Genomic DNA, 22,495 nt, shown 5'->3' with positions numbered 1-22,495 from the left:
TTGCCCAGACCTGCTACCTACGAGGCTCCTTCTTCGGGACCAGGCACCTTAAAGTGTACTCACTCCCGCTCTGAGCAGGGACACGCGTGCACCATTGAGAAGATGCTGCTCCCACCCATCAGCATGGAGAAGAGGCTGCTCAAAAGTCAAAAGTGAAAATGTCCTTGGCCGGTGGCCCTTCCATCAAGGTAACCGAGCGTGCCAGGACAGCGAGAGGCCTGTGTTCTCCCTGCTCCGCCCCGAGGCTGGGACCCTGACTTTGTCATTTGCCTCTTAGAGCCTTGTCCCTGGGACATTCTCCAGGGTTGCTACAAACCCAGCTGCTGAGAGCACTGCCCCATGCTTCATTACCAGTGTTTAAAAACAAAACGAGAGCCAGTGCCCAAGCCTAGAGCATTCCATGGGGTGAACTCTGAACCAGTGATGGGGGAGGAGGGGCCACACTGGTGAGGGGAAGAGCCACGGGCATCCCTGATGTCAAAAAGTCTCCCTTCATTGAGCAAGAACAAATAAATCAACCACAAATGTGACTGTGAGGACAGGAGAGGAGGGTGGAGCCATGGAGTTCGGTTTCTGCCTCCTGCCAGTGAATACATAGGGCTCCCACTCCACACTCCGGAGAACCCAGCCATGTGGGCAGCTCTGACCTCTGCACAAAGTTTGCACGGGTTGAGGGTTAAGCGGTGGGCACAGTGTGTTGAGATGCTTTCCTGAGAAAAACCCACTGGCTCACAGCAGGACACTGCTGCCCCCTAGTGGGAAACAGGCTCCTCAGCCTCCTGTAAGAAACTGCTTCTGAGAAGCCAGCCCCCTGCTGGGGTTTCCCCACAGACCCTCCCTGAGGTTACTGCTTATTTGGACCTGATCCAGTCCTTTCTACAAGACCTGAGCCTTCTCAGCCGTGATTTCTGAGCCATGACTTCACCACCCCTGGCCTGCAGGATGCTATCCCTAAATCTATCCATGGGTGCTCGGCCTGCTCTGCTGAGCCAGAATGAAACTGATGCCAGGATTTGGGTCTGAAATCCAGGGAGAGGACACTCAGGACTGGCCCAGAAAGACCCCTGCAGGTTCCACCTCCTCATTCCAGATTCCCCCCAACCTCCCTTCCAGGTCCCCACCCCTCAGCCAGCTCACAGCTGCAGAGAGCTCCCCCCCGCCCCCCACCACCCCATCCTCCATTCTCCTCACCAAAGGCTTTGGCGACATCTCCTGGACACGTGCAGCCTCCATCCTTCAAAGAGGAGAGCAGAAAGGGTGTCAGTGGGAGCTCACCAGGCCCTCCCTCTTTCCTGAGGTGACTGGGAGTTGATACCCATACCCACCCCAGCCAAGTACACAACCCTCAGAGCCAAAGCCAACACGCCCCTCAACAGGCACCGTCCACCCCAGCCCTGCCCTCTGCCTGGGAAGCTGCTGAGCACCAGAGGGGCTCTCTCCTCCTCCTCCTCCTCCTCCTCAGCACGCCCAGCCATCCGCCCTCCCAGTTCGCTCTCATTCAGTAGTCACCTCTCCCCACCTGCCTGGAGTGAGGTGAGATTTATTTAGTACAAGGGGTGGCTTATTTTAAGAGCCAGAAAGAACACCAAATTCGGTCCTTTATATTCCCAGGCCCCCCATGTTTCTAATTCCCCTTCATGTAATGTGCCCAGTTACCTTAGTCAGACATGCGTTCGTGACACTCGCCCTCCCCACCCAGGACAGCCTGTTATCCTGGGCTGCCCGGCAGGGTTATGTCCAAACGCCAGCAACCCAGTACCCGGTTTCCGGATGCAAAGCTGCTGTGCTTCCCCACACACACACAGAGGGCACAACGTGACCAAATCCCTGCTATTCTGTGCACACCGTGGCCGTGTGGGGTCCAAGAAGGGGAAGGGTACAGGGCAGTCTGAAGCAGCAGCCAGGCCCACCGGGAGAGGCCAGGAGGCAAATGCACGGGGCAGGCAGGGCTGGCGCTCAGGGTGGTGAGAAGTGATAGAGCCCAAACTCAGGGCCGGTCTTAGAGAAACAGCAGGTCTCTGAGGGAAGCATCTGTTGCAGGGAGGTGGGGCCCGCCCTCAGGGCGGCAAAGAGCACTGGGAAGAACACAGAACACAGGCCACCAGACCGCCTTGCTTTGCAATTGGCAGGAAGGTGGGTGCGCCGCTGGAGTTGCTCTTTCAAAGGTACAACCCATATGCCCTTCATGTGTCCTGCCAGTTATTTTCAAAGTGCGTTACCTCTTTATCTAAATCAGTACAACACTATAGGGTTTCAAACCTATAATCACAACTTATGATAATAAACTCATGCTTCTGTTAAAATAGGACCCTACCAGCCCTGGCTCATGTTGCTAAGTGGTTAGAGCATGGGCCTGCATGTGGGAGGGTCACAGGTTTCGTTCTGGGTCAAGGGCATGTACTGGATTTCGTGTTTGGAGAGCAAGCCGGAGGCGACCAGTCAATGTGTCTCTTTCACGTTTGACGTTTCTTTTTCTCTCCATCCACTGTCTCTGAAAAAGTAATGGAAAAAATATCCTCTAGGGAGGATTAACAACAAATAGTTCCCTAACAATATTTGACTTTAAACACACACACACACACACACACACACACACACACACACACACACACACCCCTGACGCCTTTTGCTCACTTGTGTGTGAGTAAGTAGCCTATGACTGCTGGGGTGTCTCCTGTGGGGCCCTGAAATTCCACGTCAGTGTGGTCAGTGTGAGGCCGCAGAAGACCTGAGCTGCCAGGACCCTGAGCAAGTGCGCTCTGCTGCCAGGATGGGCCGGATGTGCAGCGAACAGGACGTGTGACGTGCTGTGGAGAGAAGTCACTCTCACTGCAGCCTCTGCCCACTCTGTCTGGGTGCCCACTGTGAAATAAACACTGCAGAGTAACACGCTGATGACACGTCGCCCAGTGCATCCCAACACCACACTGTGCCTCAGGGCACGCGGATGCTCCCTGCCTCCTTTTACAGATGGTTCCCAAACTTGTTCAAAGCATGATTCCATGTTCTCAGGAGCAGAGCAGTAGGGACAACCTCCGGTGATGAAAGGAAGACATTGGTTTTCATACCGAAACATTCATAGCTGCTGGAAGCTGGTTTTAAAGGAAGTATGCAGGGCGTGTGCCAGCAGCACACACACTAAAAGGGTGTGCAGGTACTCAGAGGGCTGCGTGTTTTGTGTTTCATGGGTGTTAGCATTACACTTTAGTAGGAAAGGCATCACATTACATGAATGGTGTTCAATCGGTGAACTGTCAGGTTACCTCTTCTTAAAAAAAAAAAAAAAAAGAGCCTTGCTTGTCCCTAAAATAATGGGTAGTAAAAGCAAGCATGGGGTAGGCAGAAGAAATTTGAATCAAACACCGACTATAAGCCAGGAACTGTTCCAAACTTGCCTTGTCTATTCAATCACCACAAGAACCTGAAGTTGGTATTTTGTAAGGGGGGAGGAGTGTGGGAAGGATAAGGGAGGCTCAGAAAGGTTGAATGACTTGCCCAAGGTCACACAGCTATAATAATAGAAGAACAAGACTAGAACCGTGGTTAAGAGAAAACTCTAAAAATGTCTAGAAGCATACCTATCAAAGCATTAGCAGCGTTTAGCCTAAGATGCTGGCAGTCCTAGTCATATTTATTTCCTTTACTTTATTTGCATTTTCTAACTTTTTCTAAGCTAAACCTACTTTTGTTGAGGAATTTTTCAAACCTAAAAAAAAAAATTATTTGAAATAATTTGTGTAGGTATTTCTAAATAAAGGTCTAGCTGTTCGTAAAGTACTACATTAAATCAATAAAATTATAGGCACCAAAACCGGTTTGGCTCAGTGGATAGAGCATCAGCCTGCGGACTGAAGGGTCCCAGGTTCAATTCCAGTCAAGGGCATGTACCTTGGTTGCGAGCACATCCCCAGTAGGGGGTGTGCAAGAGGCAGCTGATCGATGTTTCTCTCTCATCGATGTTTCTAACTCTCTATCCCTCTCCCTTACTCTCTGTAAAAAAATCAATAAAAAATATTAATAAATAAATAAAATATATAAAATTATAGGAAATTTGCTGATTAACCTTTACTTCTTGGCCAAGGGCCAATGAGGGGACGAGGGCACTGCCTGGGTGTAGGGAAGGAGAAGGCTGGGGCTGCTTTGAATGAACCAATGCTCTGTCATTAACAGACCCCCACAACCTCCGTGATAAGCACGTTGATCTCAAGTACAGAAGAGACAATACTAGTCCCATCAGAGATACAAAGTCCAAGCCATTGGGTTGTTGGTATAAATCTCTCCCTTTCCAATTGTCTGGTGGGTGCTGATTCTTGACTCTGTGCTCGAGAACTCTGAGGGGGAAGGACTTGGTATCTATAACAATAAAGGCATAATATGCTAATTAGACCAGATAGCCGAACGACCTTCTGGGCGTGCTTCTGGATGACCTTCCAGACGAAGCCAGGCTGCGAGGGCTGAGCCCGTTGCATGAATTTTGTGCACTGGCCCTCTAGTGGAACAGGTGAAACTGAAGTTTCCGGAAGCAATGTGGTGGGAACATGAGCAGGCTCGGGATCCTGCGGAACCTGCATTCTTTGTGACTGTAGCAAGCCCTTCACCCTCTTGGAGCTCCCTCAGGTCAGGGGGGAAAGTGGAACACCAGAGATGAACAGACTTCGGTCTGAGTGCTGACTCTGCCGGCTACCAGCAGTGTGATGCTGAACAAGTTACTTAAGGACGCAAAGCCTCAGTCTCCTCACCAGGGATGATTATTAATTGTATGTGTCACCTTGACTGGTTAAACGTTCACCTGCGTGTGTCTGTGGGGTGTTTGTGGATAAGGGTCACATTTGAATAAGTAGACTGAGTAAAGCAGATTGCCCTCTCAATGTGGGTGGGCCCCATCTAATCAGCTGAAGGCTTAAATGGAACAAAAAAGTTGACCCTTCCCAATGAAGCATTGTAACCTTCATCTTGAATAAAAAAACCTGCTGTTTGAAATTCTCTGATATTGTTAGATAATCCTTTGTCCCGTAAACTGTCAATATAAACTATGTCACTTTAAGACAGTCTCTTCTTATTCTATAAAATGACTTTTAGTTCAAATAATAAAAAAAGATAAACTTAACTGTCTGACCTTGCAAGCTAGTCATCCAATGTAATAGACTAATATAGACTAACACTGATAATAATTCCCATATTCTTATGCCAAGCACTAACTCATTATGTATTCAAGGTTACAACTGTCTGTAACAATAACTCACACAGAGCCCTTTGTAATATCTGCAAACAAAGAGGCTTGAAAAGTATAAACATGGGAGACTTCCTGTATGTGTGGCTCAGAGATTTGGAAGAGATACCTCCCTCTGAGCCTCGCGCAATAAACGGCTCCTAATTAATTGGCTCATTAAGGTGTCTTGTATCTCATTCACTGATTTATGATTCAATGCCAAGAGAACTTTTCCTAATTGACTGCCTTTGAATTGGGAAATGAGTTTTTTCCTCCTCCTGGTTCCAAGTGAAATGCTGGCTCTTCTAGGTTCTCAGGCCTGCAGACCCAAACTGAACTCACCATCAGCTTTCTCTAGCTTGCTGAGTCATCCTGCAGATCTTGGCACTTCTCGCCCTCCATAAGCACATGAACCAGTTCCCTCCAATAAATCTCTCTCTCTCTCTCTCTCTCTCTACACTGACTCTCTCTCTCTCTCTCTCTCTCTCTCTCTCTCTCTCTCTCTGCTGGATGTTTCTCTAGAAAACCCTGACTAATACACCTATCAAAAGATAATAGCTACCCACAGGTTGTTCCAAGGATTAAAGCTTATATGTATGTTTTGTCTGGCATATAGTAGATGCTCAATAAGTGACAGCCATTACTTCCTCCAAAGTTGTTTAAAATCCTCTCCTTTGTGTGATGTCTTTAGCAGATGACAAGAGCAAATTAACTGGTCACACCTTCACCCTCACCTACATTGGGCAGGGGGGTGGGGGGTGTTCCTGAATTTTTTTGCTCTCTGCCTCTCAGAGCCCACATGGGCCACAATAAATAGAAACCTGATTCAAGTCCAGCCGCTTGGGTGTAAGCACCTGCTGAACAGACCATGTTGCAGCTTCTTTCTGAATGTCGCCAGCGTGGATGTGCTAACTCAGCAACTAAGTGGGGAAATGAGACAGCTGGAAGGCACCAGGACAAAGTGGCAGAATCCAAAACATCTGATGCGTTTCCAGCGGTGTTAGGACAGCCAGCAAGTGGGAGAAAACTACTTGTGAAACTCCATTGGTCAAAGGGAAGGTGGGTAAAAAGGCATCTCTGAACCCTAAGACACTAGCTGGTCAGAAGGAATGAGCTGAAGTCAAGAGTACAGACCCACATAAGTCTGTGGACTTCATTTGCTCAAAACGAACTTCTAACCCCTTCTAGGAAATCCCTCATGTTAATGGAAAGTGAAGAACCTCGGAGCACCAGGCCACACTGCCCCTAGCTAACAAGTCTGCTTATTCCCTGGCGCTAGCGGATGAGAACTGCCTTTCCTCACCTCCTCCCCATACACATCAACCTACAAAAATCTGACTGCTGCCCCCAACACGCCACTGCACCTGCTCTCACCCCGGCACCCGCTGACCCACTGGCACACCCGCACCGCCGAGATGTGACCAGCTGAAGTGAGGTCGTCCTGCCTCCAATCCGAGGACTGATGTTCTTATAAGAAGGAGAAATTTGGACACAAAGACAGACATGCACACAGGAAGGGCACTATATGAAAACTGCAATAATGGTGCCACAAGCCAGGGAACTATTAGAAGCTCGAGAGGCCTGGAACAGAGCCTTCCTAGAGTTAGTGTCCATGGCCCCGCCAGCACCTTCACCTCGTAATTTGGCCTCCAGGCTGTGAGACAACACGTGTCTCTTGTTTCAGACCCCATCTGGGGCGGCCCTCTCCCTTCCTCAAAGCTCCCCACCTACCCGCCACCATGCTACCTGCCACCCTGAGTTGTTACGACTAGAATTCTTACTAAGGTGCCTGCCATGCTCACTGAGTGAGCTGTTACTGCAGGCTGCTCACTCCCAGGCCCACAGGATGCTGCTGGGTGAGTGGCAGCTGGAAGCAGGGCTGCCTCAGGGCCTGCACTCCTGAGGTGCTCCCCGACCTGACCTCCAGCCCCGCTTGGAGACTTACAGAGATGATGTGCCCCTTCAGGCCGTGGGCAGAGTCTGCGCATTCAATCACGGCACTCAGCTGGGGGTAGCCCACCCCGGTCTTGGTGCGGGTGGTGCACACGGAACCTGGGTGGAGGAGAGAGAGGGTTCATGCATGAGCAGAATGGGACACAAAGTGAGCCTCCATCACTGTCACATGGCAGAGGAGAGGCACGAGGGAGGGACTGCCCAGCAACTCGACAGAGTGGTTAAAAGCACACTATGGGGCCATGCAGCCCTTCGGGCCCTCACAGCTGTCACCAGCTCACATCTCAAGCATAACCCAGCCCACAGCCTGCCACCCTCACTCTCCCCTATGACATCAGCTCCCCTGACTGGCCACGCACTTAAACTCCCACCCCTTCCTACTGTCCTTCCCTTCCCCACACAACCACACTACATTTCAAGGGACCTCCTAGATTTTTCCCACAGCCTCCAGCCTCTTTACCTTCAATGTTTGTCAAATTACTAACTTGACAATGTTTGTCAAATTACTAACTTCTCCAGGCCTCAGTGCCTCGCCTATGACATGGAAATTAAAACACTGGCCTCACAGGGTAGAAATTAAGTGGCATAGGGAATAAAATCATTTGGCCCAGGACCTGGCACTAACTCTACTCCTGCCTCCTCACCCCCACTCTCACCCGAGTCTGTCCTCAACATGCCAGCCTGCTGTTCTCCATGATCTCAGTCTCTCTCCAACCCTGTCCGAATCCGCATCCAGCCTGGGCTCTGAGGTCAGCCTCCCCTCAGGATCCATACCAGCCACCTAAATGCCTTCATCCTCTTGACCTCTGTCTTTCCCACGGCCAAGGCCAGTCCTGGCCCACCATCCCTGTTATCCCAGTTAGGTCCAAGCCAAAGCACACCAGAGGCTCCCGCAAATGCCTGTTCTCCATGCCCACCCTCCCTCCCAGCAAGTGTGCACCTGCTCCGAGACCATGCAACCAAACCCCAAACGTCTCCCCTCCCGCTTTCCACACTCCAGCCACTCTGACCTTCCAGTTCCTCCTGTACAGCCAGTTTCTTCCCACCTCGGGATTCTCTGAACATGGTGTTCTCTGTCCAAACATTCGCCTCTGCACGCCCCTTCTCCCCCCTCCCTGCCTTGCCAACCCTTTCTCATCTTCCAGGCTTCATCTTAAATGTCACAGCCTCAGGGAAGCTGTTCTCACTGCATTCATTAAAAATAGAGGCACTTAAATAATTATTATTTGTGTCAGAACCAAGGACCATTTTTCTCTGCTGGGTGGGATAGCGGCTGCATGGATGCTCACTCCTGTAGAGCACTGAGAATGGAGCCTGGGCCTACAGAGCTATAAATAGTCACAGAAAGAATCTGAGAGCTCAATAATGGATCAGTCACCATATCCCTGTTGCCACTGCTTCACGCTCAGCCAGTTTCTGCTGGAGGCCCCATGGTGTCAACAACAGAGTGCCCTGAACCCGTCCATCTCCCGCCAGCGCTGGGGGTGAGGTTGTCAGAGCCCGGCCTCCTCTCCTGCCCTCCCCCCACCCCCCAGCAGCTTCACAGCTTCCCACAGATGTCTCCCAGGCGTCCTTAGGAACAGGGTCAGATAGAGAACCATGACCATACTCCCAGGCCTGGCTTCACCAAGAAAACAGGATGGGGGACCCCCTTCTCCTGCAACTCTCCAGCTGCAGGCCGGGACCCATCTCTCTACACCCATCCCTCACAAGAACACTCACAGTCCTGGAGCCCACCAGTGTCTCTCCCCGCCCGCCGCCCGTGCGTGCACTGTGTGAGGCACAGGTGCAGCTTCTAATCTCTGGCTCTGGGCCGGGACTGGCTTTCGCCCTCGCTCCCCTCAACTGCTAGCTCCTTAAGGGAAGCAGGGGCCTGGGCGCAGAGGCCTGGAGCTCCGCACAGGGGAGGGGAGGGGAGGAAAGGGAGGGGTCTTCTTCCAAATATTAAAATCTTTAATGTGAAATTATTTAAATTTCTTTAAGGTTAGAGTTGTACTTTTTGATGGTAGACATTTCCAAGTATCTCCTAGTAGGCCTCTTACAGTCTTCTACCAATCAGAGCAGTAAAAACCTCCTAAGTGTAACACGTTTGAAAGATCTGCTTTGCTCTCTCCGTTTCTATTTCCCAGTCTACTCTGCGGATGACACTGCCCACATTCTGTGAGTCCAGCCCGGGGTCCGCTCGGATCCACGGCCCATGGGAGGCAGGCAGCCTCCGCTCAGGACCAGGGTGGGCGTGAACCTGATGAGCCCCCAGGGTAAAGCGAGGGACTGGACCCACATTTCTCCCAGTCCTAGCAGCAGGGGTGCCCAGTTTTAATGCTTTCTCCCAGCTTCTGGGAGTTCCTCACTAACGGACCTTCTTTAAGGCTGTCATTTACACAGACATTACTCAGTGTTTTTACTCAAAAGAATCTGTGAAATGTCAATATAATCTCCAATTAAATTAAAGAAGCAGCCCCAATATAGCAGGCTCCAAAGGAGCCTCGGATCCTGCTCAGTCACGTCTGTTCCAGACAGACAGCCTGGGGGTCACACGGTGCCTGTGGGAGGACAGTAAGTCTTCAGGGAAACACACAGAGGACATGCATGAGGGCACTGCACACAGCTGAGTGCTCGAGATCACATCGAGAACAGCTCCTCGCGAGCCAAGAATGCTCTGCACCCCCACGTGCATGCAGCACCCACCGGCACAGCGGCAGCCACAAGACACCCTGCATGTGTTTCTGACTGAACGGGTCCCCGGTGCGCTCCCTGCCTTGGGAACAAGAGTCCTCCAGGTCTGCGTCCAGCCTGTTCTGTTCCATTACAAGCCTGGTCCATTGCAGCCCGTCCTACACGGGAGCTCCTTGTAAGCAAGAGCTGGGCCTTATCCTTTTTTACTTTCAACAATGACAGACACTCAGTAAGGAACAGAGTTGTCTTTCCTGTTGCTCAGAGCAGCAGTAGCCACCGGTGGTCCTAGGACCCACCAGTGGGCCGTGAGGTCCGGAAGTTTGGCGACCACTGGATCAGAGTGTGTTACAAATTGGCTTAGCCCAATGGTCGGCAAACTCATTAGTCCACAGAGCCAAATATCAACAGTACATGAATGAAATTTCTTTTGAGAGCCACATTTTTTAAACTTAAACTTCTTCTAATGCTATTTCTTCAACATAGACTCGCCCAGGCCGTGATATTTTGTGGAAGAGCCACATGCAAAGGGCCAAAGAGCAACATGTGGCTCGAGAGCTGCAGTTTGCCAACCATGGCTTAGGTGATTGGCAATATAAAAAGCCCAATCTTGACTATCTCCCCTGTTAACGGCTCAGGGGCTCTCCTGTCACAGTTCCTCGAGGCTCTCCTTTTCCCTCGAGGCTCAGTGAGCACATCACAGCCCAACGGTGTCTTCCCCCAGCAGCACCTGCCCACACCCTTCTCCTGTTAGCTTATGATCTGCTTCCTCTCTGGTAATGCTTTCTGGGGTAGGCACTATTTTTTAAAACTGTTTTTATTTATTTTTAGAGAGAGAGGAAGAAAGTGGAAGAGAGAGATGGAAACATCAATGAGAGAGAAACATTGATTGGCTGCCTCCCGCATGCCCCCTGCTGGGTGGGGATCGAGCCCACAATCAGGAATTAAACCCATGAAATCTTGGCTCATAGGTCAATGCTCAACTACTAAACCACACTGGCCAGGCGATATTTTTTTAAGTCTTTGCTGTTTTTATTCCCAACTAAAAATGTGTATCTTCTTTCCTTGGTTCCCATTTTAGTGTCTGGTTAATAATAAATGTGAAGGAAGAATTTAAAAGCATGGAAGCTCAGTTCAGGTATGGTTAAAGGGGTCAGCGAATGCCAACTGGCCCAGAGAGAAAATGGAGCCACCAGTATAAGAACAGAAAGGTTCTGCCTTGTCCCCCGACTCAAGATACCAATGAGCAGTCCTAGGAGAGAAAGCCAAGAAGAATTGGACAAGTCTGATATAGATATGTACCAACTGAGAAGCCAAAGAAAGACTGCCTGGGTAACACACGGGTCACGCTCAATATGGCCTCACAGCTGCGTGCTATTTGCAGTGTTTGGGATCCTTCAAACACTCACAGAAACCTGAGTTATTCATGTCTGTGAACTGCCCCAGGGATTCTTCACCCCTCATCTTCCTCTTCCCAGTAGAGATGGTCATGGACGAAATCTGCATCTTTCTCTTCCACAGCAACACCCTAAAACTTGGACCTCACATCCTAACCCACCCCCGCTCCTTGACAAGTTACCCGGGGGCATCAGATGGCAACTCAATGATGTTTCTAATGAAGAGCTTCTGTGGGAGCTCAATGAGATCCAAAAGAAATGTACTTTAACGTGTGGGTGGTTCACTCATGGGCTCCCTTCTGGCCATCTCCAGCCCCTGTAAGCCCCAGACCCCATTCCTCCCCCACACACCCCATCTGCTGTTCTTCCGGCAAGCCTTACCTGGTCCAACTCCCACTTTGATTATATCTGCTCCGGAAAGAATCAGCTCTTCCACCATCTCCCCTGTCACCACGTTCCCTGCCTGAGACAGAAAGAACACAGCTCACAACCATGGACTACTCCTGGTGGTACAAAGGAATGAGTGAGGACTCACACCTGGACCCAATCCTGAGCATGTCCCAAGCCACCAGGCAGCCAGGGAAATAAAGCAAACAAACAAAATAAAAGAAAGAAAGAAAAGGGGCTGCGGGGGTGAGGAGAGAAAACATTGGATCCTATAGGAGTACAGAATTTGACACCCGGACACTACATAGAGTATTAAACTCTATTATTTTACAACTCTAAGACCCTAGACTATCTAGATCAGGATTTTGTAAACATTTCAGCAATGGGCAAAATAAAATCCTACAAAGAACAAATACATAAAATAAGCTCTGCAACACTCAGCTGATTCAAATCTTGATTGTTGGGCATAAAATGTGTCACAGATTGTAAAACTCATGAAGAACCTTTGTGGAGCCCCAGGTGCCAGGAAACCCCTGGTCATCGCACAGCTGGGCAGACACTGTGTGCCCACCCTGGGGTCAGAGGTTCCCATGCAGATAGGAAAGGACAGAGGAGCCCTCATGGACCTGCTCCATTTTCGGAACACGGAGCTGTGACCCTAATAAAAGACATATAAGCCAGGAAGCGGCAGCATCTGAGAACCAGAGGATGCCTCTGGATTGGAAACAGCACCATTCTCTCACTGCAGGAGCCTGGGAGCCCTTTCTAACAACTTACTGTCCTGTGGATTCTTCAGCTGGTGCCCAGACGTGGTGCAATGCCTGACTGAATTCTCACAACGGTGCAGTCTTATTTCGGGAAGTGCATCCTTACGTATTATACTCATTCCACTCGTTGAAGTCCCACTGTCTTTCACCGAATTGATTCCCAGAGGGAATTTTTCCTTTTTGACCAACACAAAGTGACTCTTAACTTCGAATGAAATTGTCTTGGAAAAGGGCCATAAGGAGGGCTCAAAGCTGCTTTACTCCAAGCAGTGTCTGACAATCAAAAATGATAGATGGTCCAGAAAGAGGGCTCCAACATATGAGAACTGTGTTACAGGTCAGCGAGGAAATGAATCCCATTTCAAGAGACTGAGCTGGGAAAGGCATCTTTTGGGAACAAATATAGAATATCACTCATACTTTTCACCAAAACAAGCTTCAGGTGGATTACAGAGTTTAACTAAAAGTTTTATCCCCTCCTCCCCAAACTTAGAAGAAAACCACAAATACTTGTAATAGGCATAAAAGTAAAAAAATAAGCACGGATCTGCCCTGGCTAGAGTTGCTAAGTAGAGTGTCAGCCTCACACCAAAGAGTTGAGGGTTCGATTCCCAGTAAAGGACATGTACCTGGGTTACAAATTCCCGGCCCTGGTTGGGGCATATACATGAGGCAACAAATTGATGTGTCTTTCATATCAATGTTTCTCCCTCCTTTCTTTCTTCTTTCCCTCCCTCCCTCCCTCCCTTTTTCCCTTATTCCCTTCCTCCCTCCTTCCCTCCCTCCATCCCTCCCTTTCTTCCATTCTCTAAAAGTCAATGGGAAAATATCCTCAGGTCAGAATTAACAAAAACAAAACAACACACATAAACATAGATCTGTCTATCTGAAAATAAAAAGCTTGTGCACATATAAACACAGAAATTCATACATACAATCATCAAAACTAAGAGGCAATCAAGCTGGTGGGGAGAATGCCTGTAATTGTGACAAAGGGTTCCTGCCATAGGAGCTCTTCCAAACGTACAAGGAAAATGCTAACACCTCGTTGACCAGCTGCCAAAGGAAGTGAACAAACGGATGAAAGAAATACAACTGGCCAATAGACAGTGAAAGAATGGAACCTCACTAATAATTGATTTCACATATGAGACCAGTGAAGGACCACTTTTCACTTCACAAACTACTGGTGATTCTAAACACAAAATGCTAAAGAAAAAATGGACACTCTTTCTCTGCTGAAGGAATGTCTATTATAGTACAAGTTGTCTTAGAAAACAATTTCTTATGCACACGGAAGAAATGCAAAATTTCATACATAAGACTACTTCTAGGATTCCCTCCCAAGGAAGTAATCACAGATGAGGTCACAGGATTCGAGTACATGGATGTTATTTACAACAGCGCAACACTGTGAGTGTACTCCCCGGAAGGGGAAGGGCTCAGCAGTCCAGGGCCCATCCAGGGATGCTTTTAAGCCTCATTTAATGGCATGGGGAAACGCCCAAATGCTTTCAGTATAATATGCGGGAGACAAAAGGAATAGTAAGATCTCCACGTTGTTTTTGTTATTTTTTTTAATTTTGTTTTTTAATGTATTTTATTGCTGCTTTACAGAGAGGAAGGGAGAGGAAAAGAGAGTTAGAAACATCAATGAGAGAGAAACAACAATTAGCCACCTCCTGCACACCCCCCACTGGGGACGTGCCCACAACCAAGGTGCATGCCTTTGACCAGAATGGAACCCGGGACCCCTGAGTCCACAGGCCAACTGGGTAGGGCTCCACTTTGTTTTTAAAAAAAGACAGCACAAGTATATGTATATATGAAAACACACTCCCACATGCTAACAAATTATGTCTACATGGAGGGATTATCTGACTTTTAATCTTTTTCTTTAAAATGTTCTAGATTTAAAGTATAGGTTATATTACTTTAATTAAACATGATATTTTTTCTTTTGGTTTGTTTGTTTGTTTGTTTTTTTAAGCACAAGGACCTGCATGAACTCTGTGCCCAAAAAAGAACTTAATAGAACTCTGAGAAATAAGACGCTCATTCTTCCTTGCTGGTTGACCTGCTGAAAAATAAAGCTTTAAAAATTAAGATAAAAATCATTTTTAAAAAATAAAATAAATTAAGAAATCAAAAACTTAAAGACACTACTTTAAACTCCCCACAAATTTCATTTTCAATGTTGATTTCCACATCCTCCCCCGTACCCCCATCCCCGCCCAGTCCGGTGCTGCCTATAGTTCATTTTATTTCAGAGGGCCTCCTGCACACAAAATAAAATAGATCAAGTCAGCTCATGATGGACGAACCAGGTACAACCAGGCACGGTCAAAGCCTAAAAGCTCGAAGACAATGATGCTGTCTGGGAAGCCCAGAGGCTGGCAAGGGTGGCTGAGGGGACGCGGGGATACCTGTGGGCTCCTCGTTGAGGCCAGGCTGCGGTCTCCACAGAGGGCTGCTGGATGGAAAACCCCCGAATGCCAGGACATGCCTGGAGCCTGAGGAAACGCGACAGGAAGATGGGTGAAGAATGGGAGAGGACGAGGGAGTTTCCACTTGCAGGAACAAAAAGTTTTCTATTCAAGTTTGAAATCAAGAAGAACAAAGATAAGAGGGGGAAAGAAAAGACAAAATCAGAATAAGAATATGGCAGGAGTATGGCCAGGCTCCAGTGCAAGCTGCAGGCAGGCGAGGCAGCTTGGGCAGGGCTTGCTGGGCGGGGGAGTGGGAGGGGGAGTCTGCCGAGGAGCTGGCTTATCTTGGCCTGAAGCACCCCGGGTGCAGTGGATATGGACTGTCCGAAGGGACCGCACCCAGCGGCACATCCGCTGTCACTCAGGCAGCTCAGGAACAGCCACTCTGGGGGCAGCCACAACAAAACGGAACCTCCAGACCCTTATCTGGGCACCAGGCTGGCAAGTGGAGATTTCCACTGGGCCCCTCTCCCTGGGGGCCACGTGCTGCCGGCAATGACTGCTCCTCCATTCAAGAAGGGTGAGGACCCCAGGAAGAGACATAAAAGCAACAAAACGAAACTTTCCAGGACTTTTGTACCATTTTAAAATGCCCTCTGAGCAAAACCCAAAACTCAAACTGTTTTTGCTTCAATTTTTCCAGCTTTCCTTTAGACCTGGACACCTATAGCAAATTAAATTCAGAAAGACCTGCTTCCCACTTTCTTAAGTAATTTTAATAAAACCACTTCAACTCTGGTCTCCATCTATCCTGCTATGAAATCACTTACTGGGCCCACTGGATGTTGTCACTGTAAGGTTTACAAAGTTCTATGAATTCCTAGCACACGCCCAGCTCTCAGCTGGGGCTCAGCAAAATGTCAGTCCTCCACTCCAGAGTGACTGCTGCAAATTGCTCTCTCTTTTCTCCATCTTTCTTTCTTTCTTTCTTTCTTTCTTTCTTTCTTTCTTTCTTTCTTTCTTCCCTTCTTTCTTTCTTCCCAAGTTTTAATTGTGGTAATATACATTATATATATATATATATATATATATATATATATATATATATAATAAAATTTACTGTTTTAGCTATTTTTTAACAATTAAGTATTCACATTATTGTGCAACCATGTCCACCATCCCTCTCCAGAACTCTTTCTTCATCCCAAACTAAAATTCTGTTCCCATTAAATGATAACTTCCCTACCGACTTTTTATTGGCTCTTCTGAGGCCCTTTTCCAAGAAAAGTCCTTTCTTAGGAAAGACGTAAGGCAGGGCTCAGCGCACAGCTGCAGGCTGGATTTGCCCATGGGACCAGCCAACAGTGGCTAATCCGGCATTCCCCAGGGTGCGGAACTGGATGCCTGGTCTAATCTGAACAGCTTAGGTGTCACAGACCTCCCTCTCCCTAGGACCAGGTCAGAAAGAGCCACCAGCACCAAAGCATCTCTCAGACCCAATTCAGAGACCTCAGTGTCCCACCAAGCCTGAGTGGGCGGGCAGGCTGGCTGCAGCGTGCTATAAGGAAAAGATCACAGGGCCTGGGACAGGCTGCCTGGCTTCAAACCCCAGGCTCTGGATTCTTGGAAATTTCCTTGACCTTAGACTAAGTTTCACATTATTAAACACTAGAGACCCAGTGCATGGAATTCGTGCATGGGTAGCGTCCCTATTGGCTAGCAGCCTCCCTTCCCCTGGCCGCCTGCCGATACCGGCCAGGGCAGGGCAGGCTGGGAGGAGAGGCTATGGACGGTTGGTCAGCCAGCCTTCTTCCCTGGTTGAACTCCCCATTGAGGGGACAATTTGCTTATTAGGTTTTTATTATATAGAGGCCCAGTGCACAAATTCACGCATGGGTGGGGTCCCAGGGGGTGGCCTGTGGAGATCAGGCCCCAGCTCATGCTCCCAGCCTCGCAGCCTCAAAGTCCCACCTGGCCCCCTGCCTTGGCCTGGTACTGCCCCCTCACCTGCTCCATCATCCCACCTGCAGAGTGATCAATCAGGGCCAGGCCCCCTACCTGGCTCCCTCGGGGCCTGAGAGATGGGCCGCTGGTCACTGTCTGCGAGGTGATCGGCTGGGCAATCAGGCCCCTGCTCGCACCCACCTTGACTTGGCACTGCCCACTCATCTGCTCCACATCCCACCTCGGTCCCGCTCTCATTGGGGCCCATCAGGGCTGGCAGCAGGTCCACTGCCGCCCCCTATGTTCTGCGCCACCCCCTGGTGGTCAGCACATGTCACAGCGAGCAGTCGAACTCCCAGTGAAACTCCTGGTTGAATGACCACGAGAAGGGACAATTGCATATTAGGCTTTTATTATATAGGACTAGCTGCCCAGTGCACGAAATTCATGCATGGGGGAGGGGGAGGCCCCTCAGCCCAACCTGCACCCTCTCCAATCTGGGACCCTTTGGAGGATGTCCAACGGCCAGTTTTGGCCTTAATCCCAAGGATTTAGGGCGCACTGGGCAAAGGGAGCAATAAGCCCTCGCTCCCGACACAGACCCCCAGAATGCCAGCCTCTGCCAAGGACATTTCTGAACACCCTTTCTGCTCCCTGCACTGTAACAACCGTAACACTCAGCACCCTATTTCCTTTTCAGGCCAGAGCGCTGGACAAACGGTGCTCACCCTCACAATGCCGCCAAGCTGTAAGAGAAACCATGTTTCTGAGAACCGAGGATGCTAAGAGCACTGGAGGCTTCCAAATGAATCACAGGTTTCAGGGGTCAGTGCAGGCAAACAATGGCTGAGGAATAAACACCCATCTTGCCAAATTCTCCTGGTCATTGCTGGGGAAACCAGAAAGAACACGGAGAGCACAACCTGGCCAGCCAGCAGGCGCTGCAGGGGCACTTGCTGTTGGTAGCTGCCCGCAGGGCCGTGGGAACTCAGCACCCATCTCCCCCTCCCAGCCTCATCCCCCATAGCAACCTCCAGCTTTGCACTGGCAACAACCCCCTTTCCCTTGTCCTACCAGCAGGCCCCTTCCTGCACTGCCCTCGGTCCCTGGTGCTTGTCAGAGAGGTGGGACACAGGCAGCCTGCTCAGCTCTCGGTGGGGCCAGCTGGGAGCTACAACTCACGGCCAACTGTCCAGAGCACACAAATGGAAAGCTCTGGGCAAGGGGTGTGTGTGTGATGGGGGGAAGGGGAGGGGGCACGGTTGGGGAGGGGAGGGGGGAGCGCTGGGGTTCCAATGGGTTTATTTTCTCTTTTTTTTTAATTTAAATTTTTTTTTAATAAGCAGTAAGGTGGGGTCAAAAATATTCAGCCTTCTGAATTCTACAAGACAGTAGTGAAATGATTAAAGGCAGAGCCTGAATGGAGATTTCTGCCTTATAACCTAGTGAGGGAAGCAGAGTCAGGCCTGCTAGCACAAAGCCATCCCCACATCACATACACACACTCACTCACTCACACCCACCTCCACCCAAAATAAATTAACTGAAGAACTTTTGCATTAAGACTGATTCTAACCCATTCACAAATTAAATAATTACATTTTTACAAAACTGTATGACATTCATCTTGGTGCTAAAATAAGCAGTTAAATAAGTTGTTTTTATTTTCATGTAAAAGAATGCAGTATGAAACACATGAATCAACTGATTTATTTTTATTAAGGAAAATCAATTGCATTTGGAAAAATGTCTAGAATACCTATAGGTAAGGAATATTAGACCTTTGTTATGGCTACTGGTCCTTAACATTTATGCAATTAATGTTTTGTGAACAAACAGATCTACATACTGATTCTAAACTCTAGTCGTAGTGTTTTACAAATGGCCCTGAAACACATCAGTGTGGTCAGTCAGAAACCTGGTGTTGGTTTCCATTCTCGAGCATCTTAGTGGATCCTTGTACTGTCCACACATTTTTGATAGGTACTTTATTTTATTTTTTAAAAATCTCTTTATTGATTTCAGTAAAGAAGAGTGAGGAAGAGATAGAAACATCAATGATGAGAGAGAATCATTGATCAGCTGCCTCCTGAACAGCTAGCCCCCTCTTGGTATCGAGCCCACAACCTGGGCGTGTGCCCTTGACTGTACCCTTGACCAGAATCGAATTCAGGATCCTTCAAGCTGCTCTACCCACTGAGCAATTCCAGCCAAGACAGTACTTTTTAAAATAACACTATATTTAGCATTGCTGACAGAAGTGACTATTTTGCATTAGCAAATGTATTGACTGTCCTAAAAGTGCAGACATTGAATTGCAGATCATTGCTATAAGAAGTAACATGCACAGATAAGTACATTCAAGGAATTTTCTGGTAATGATTTGTACTCTCTGTAGGATATCAGCTGACCCTCTGAGTACATTAATTGTTATTTTTAATCTACATGAACTGATAGCCATATTCCCTTTCTTTCATAACTCGTTACTTTTTAAATTATAAATTTTACAAAAGGAAAAGGGTAAAAAAGGTGATTTTTCTTTCAATGGTATAGACCTTTTGCACTTGAAGTATATTTTTCCCCTCTTGGATTTCTGGGAATCCAAACTGAATAAACAAACACCATTCAACAATGAATTTTAATTATACATTTTAATTATACAACTACCACTTCACCTGCCAGTTTGCAGAGAGCTGCTACTAATCATTAGCCTGCTTGATTCATATTAAAATGCTGAATTTAGTTTTCTGAAGCCCAGAGATCTCCAGAGCATGACACCCCCACTTTTGTTCTTCTGTCTCAAGGTCTGACTACTTGTGGTCTTTTGTAGGTCCACATGAATTTTAGGGTTATGGATGAACCAAGAGGGTATTATGCTAAGGGAAACAACTGAAGGACTGCTACTTTATAACTATGAAACCTCCATGTATTATGCACTTTTCCGTATGTAGGTCATAGCTCACTATTTAATATAAGAATCCTATATAATAAAAGGCTAATATTAATATGCAAATCAACCAAAGGGAGGGACGATCAGTCGCTATGACATGCAATGACCACCAGGGGACAGATGCTCAATGCAGGAGCTGCCCCCTGGTAGTCAGTGTGCTCCCACAGGGGGAGCACTGCTCATCCAGAAGCTGGGCTCATGGCTGGCCTCTCTCACCTTCACAGCAGGTGGACATCCCCCAAGGGGTCCTGGACAGCAAGAGGGCACAGGCCAGGCTGAGGGCCCCATCCCCCACCCCAGTGCATAAATGTCATGCACTGGGCCTCTAGTTAGTAAATAAAAATAACTGGAGCAACTTGGTTGACTCATTAAATCCATGAAATTTCTGATTCCTAAATATTCATAGCTAACCCTTATATCCAAACCCAGTAGATATAAAACCCAACTTCCTAAGTTTCTTATTCCCTTGTATCTACAGGGCCATTAAGCACTACAGGAGCCCTGGCCTGGTTGACCCATACCCCCAAAGGTGTGGGTTCGATTTCTGGTCAGAGCATATACCTAGGTTACAGGTTTAATCCCTAGTTGGGGCAATTCAGGAGGCAATCAATAGATGTTTCTCTCTTACATCAGTGTTTCTCTTTCTCTTTCTCTCCTTCTCTTCCTTCCTCTCTTTAAATAAATAAACACACACATACACCTCCTCAGGTGAGGATGAAAAAGCAACAAAACACTAGAGGTAAAATGGAAATTTCTGGGAAGATCAGATCCTCCACCTCAGATAAGAATGTCAGCAGCCACCTGGGCCTGCCTTATTCCTCATTCTTCAGAAGGAAAAACAAAGGCTCCTCTTCTAGACAAGAAATATGTGCCATGCTCTCTCTACCATCCAGCTGTTATTTCACAGAATTTTTGTTTAAGACCAAATGCTGATGAGGGCTCCCCAGACCTAGCTGGGGGTAATGCACCTGCCCTCTCTGGAGTCCAGCTTTCTATTCCCTCTTTCTAGAAATAGTTGCCCCAGATGGATGGGGGTAAAAGAGCCAGTTGAGGCCTCATGACCTCCTATCCTTGGGTCATGATAGAGGGTCACCCTCCAGTGCAAACATATACAAGGTCAACCTCCTCAGAACAGGGAGCAGAAAATTGGTCACATGCACATGGCCTAGTGGTGTGGTCGGCAAACAGCAGCTCGCAAGCCCCATGTAGCTCTTTGGCCCCTTGAGTGCGGCTTTTCCACAAAATACCACAGCCTGGGCAAGTCTATTTTAAAGAAGTGGTGTTAGAAGAAGTTTAAGTTTAAAAAATTTGGCTCTCAAAAGAAATTTCAATCATTGTACTGTTGATATTTGGCTCTGCTGACTAATGAATTTGTCAACCACTGGCCTAGTGGAAGAAAGGAACCTCATCACTGAAGTTAAGAGGATGGGCACATTAACCAGCCTCCAGGGTAGACCATGAGCATTGCATTCAGAATAACCTGGCTTCAAATTCTTTTAAAAGCGTTGCTGCTTAATGCTGCTGTGACCTTGAGAAAAACACAAAGTATAAGAATGAAATAAGCCCTAGCTGGTTTGGCTCAGTGGATAGAGTGCAGGCCTGAGGACTGAAGGGTCCCAAGTTCAATTCCAATCAAGGGCATGTACCTTGGTTGCAGGCACATCCCCATTAGCTGACTGATGTTTCTTTCTCATCAATGTTTCTAACTCTCTATCACACTCCCTTCTTCTCTGTAAAAAATCAATAATATATATATTTTTTAAAAGAATAAAGATCCTAGATAAAACAACACACCAAATGCTTTACAAGTAACAGCTGACAACTGTGAAATGTTCCTGCTGTGAACTCAACTCTTACAGGAGAGCCTGCTGCTTGTAAGGAGGGGTGGGCACAGCTGGCGGAAACAGGTCACCCTGAAGCCCTGTGACAGTGGGTTTTCCATTCTTAAGAATGTGCTCTTTTGCTCTCCCTCTCTGGAACACCCTCGTACCTTTCCCTTCTCTTCCATCTTCCTCCAGGCACGTGACCTCTGCCTTCCTCTCTCTCAGCTCTTGGCTTCCTTCTTCTGCCTCAGTAACTTGTTTCCTGAGCCTGCACAGCCCCGCTGGTTCACTTCTACTACCTCTGTTACTTTCTACATAGACTTTCCCTTATAATTTGAAAAAATAAATTATTGTTTGTTAAGGTGACACAGACCTTTGTTTAAAGGTGCCATAGGGTAAGACACACGTGAGGATATTAAGCAGAGCTAAGGAGCCACACCCTACACTGCCGATCTGGACTGCGCTTTTCCCGGAGGAGGGCCAGCTTTCAGCTCTCCCACAGCTGCCACTGTGCCCGGTGATCTTCAGCCAGTCTTCCAAGGAGTAGGCACCGAAAGCTCTGCAGAGCACCTGGCTCCCCCGACACTCCGGGCACCCCCCCTGCTTCCCCGGCTGCAGAAGATCCCCCGTACCTACCATAATGGTGTGCTCCGGGAACCTGGCACGGACCAGCTTCACGAATTCCACGAAGTGCTCCGAATAGCCATTGGCCACGTCCAGGCAAATAAACTTCACCTGCGGCACCGCTTCCAGGATGCTGCTCATCTTCTCCAGGTCCTTCTTCCCACTGCCGGAGCTCACGGCCACGTGCTGTGTCGACAGAAACCAAGAGGACGAGGCGTGGACAGTGAGAAGTCTTCAGAGCCAGGCCCTGCCTCCATCCCCCCACCTGTTCTGGGGACAGTGCAGTGACCCTCGGAGGCCAGCTACCCTGATCAAACCTGCAGAGAGTGGCCCTGCTGG

The 22,495-nt window shown here is 48.3% G+C and overlaps 1 protein-coding gene across 6 annotated transcripts in view; it reads right to left on the bottom strand.

The window, feature by feature from the left end:
* Positions 1-22,495, bottom strand: part of GMPR (guanosine monophosphate reductase) — a 39,744-nt gene that overhangs the window by 5,779 nt on the left and 11,470 nt on the right. For 5 of the 6 annotated variants that reach the window (XR_004989653.2, XM_036448072.2, XM_036448074.2 and 2 more), the window contains exons 4-7: positions 22,169-22,342; positions 11,614-11,695; positions 7,155-7,261; positions 1,192-1,234 (exon numbers count right to left, since the gene is read on the bottom strand). Coding sequence is in view for 5 of the 6 variants with exons in the window: in XM_036448072.2 (XP_036303965.1) it covers positions 1,192-1,234; positions 7,155-7,261; positions 11,614-11,695; positions 22,169-22,342 (406 nt within the window). In the remaining variant the exon portion in view is untranslated. The remainder of the gene's footprint in view (positions 1-1,191; positions 1,235-7,154; positions 7,262-11,613; positions 11,696-22,168; positions 22,343-22,495) is intronic. The other variant, XM_036448073.2, reaches the window with a different exon arrangement.

This window comes from Pipistrellus kuhlii, unplaced genomic scaffold (genome assembly GCF_014108245.1).
Source record: "Pipistrellus kuhlii isolate mPipKuh1 unplaced genomic scaffold, mPipKuh1.p scaffold_m20_p_2, whole genome shotgun sequence".
Classification (NCBI taxonomy): domain Eukaryota; kingdom Metazoa; phylum Chordata; class Mammalia; order Chiroptera; family Vespertilionidae; genus Pipistrellus; species Pipistrellus kuhlii.
Note: the sequence above shows the minus strand (reverse complement) of the source record. Positions and strands in the feature narration are given on the sequence as shown.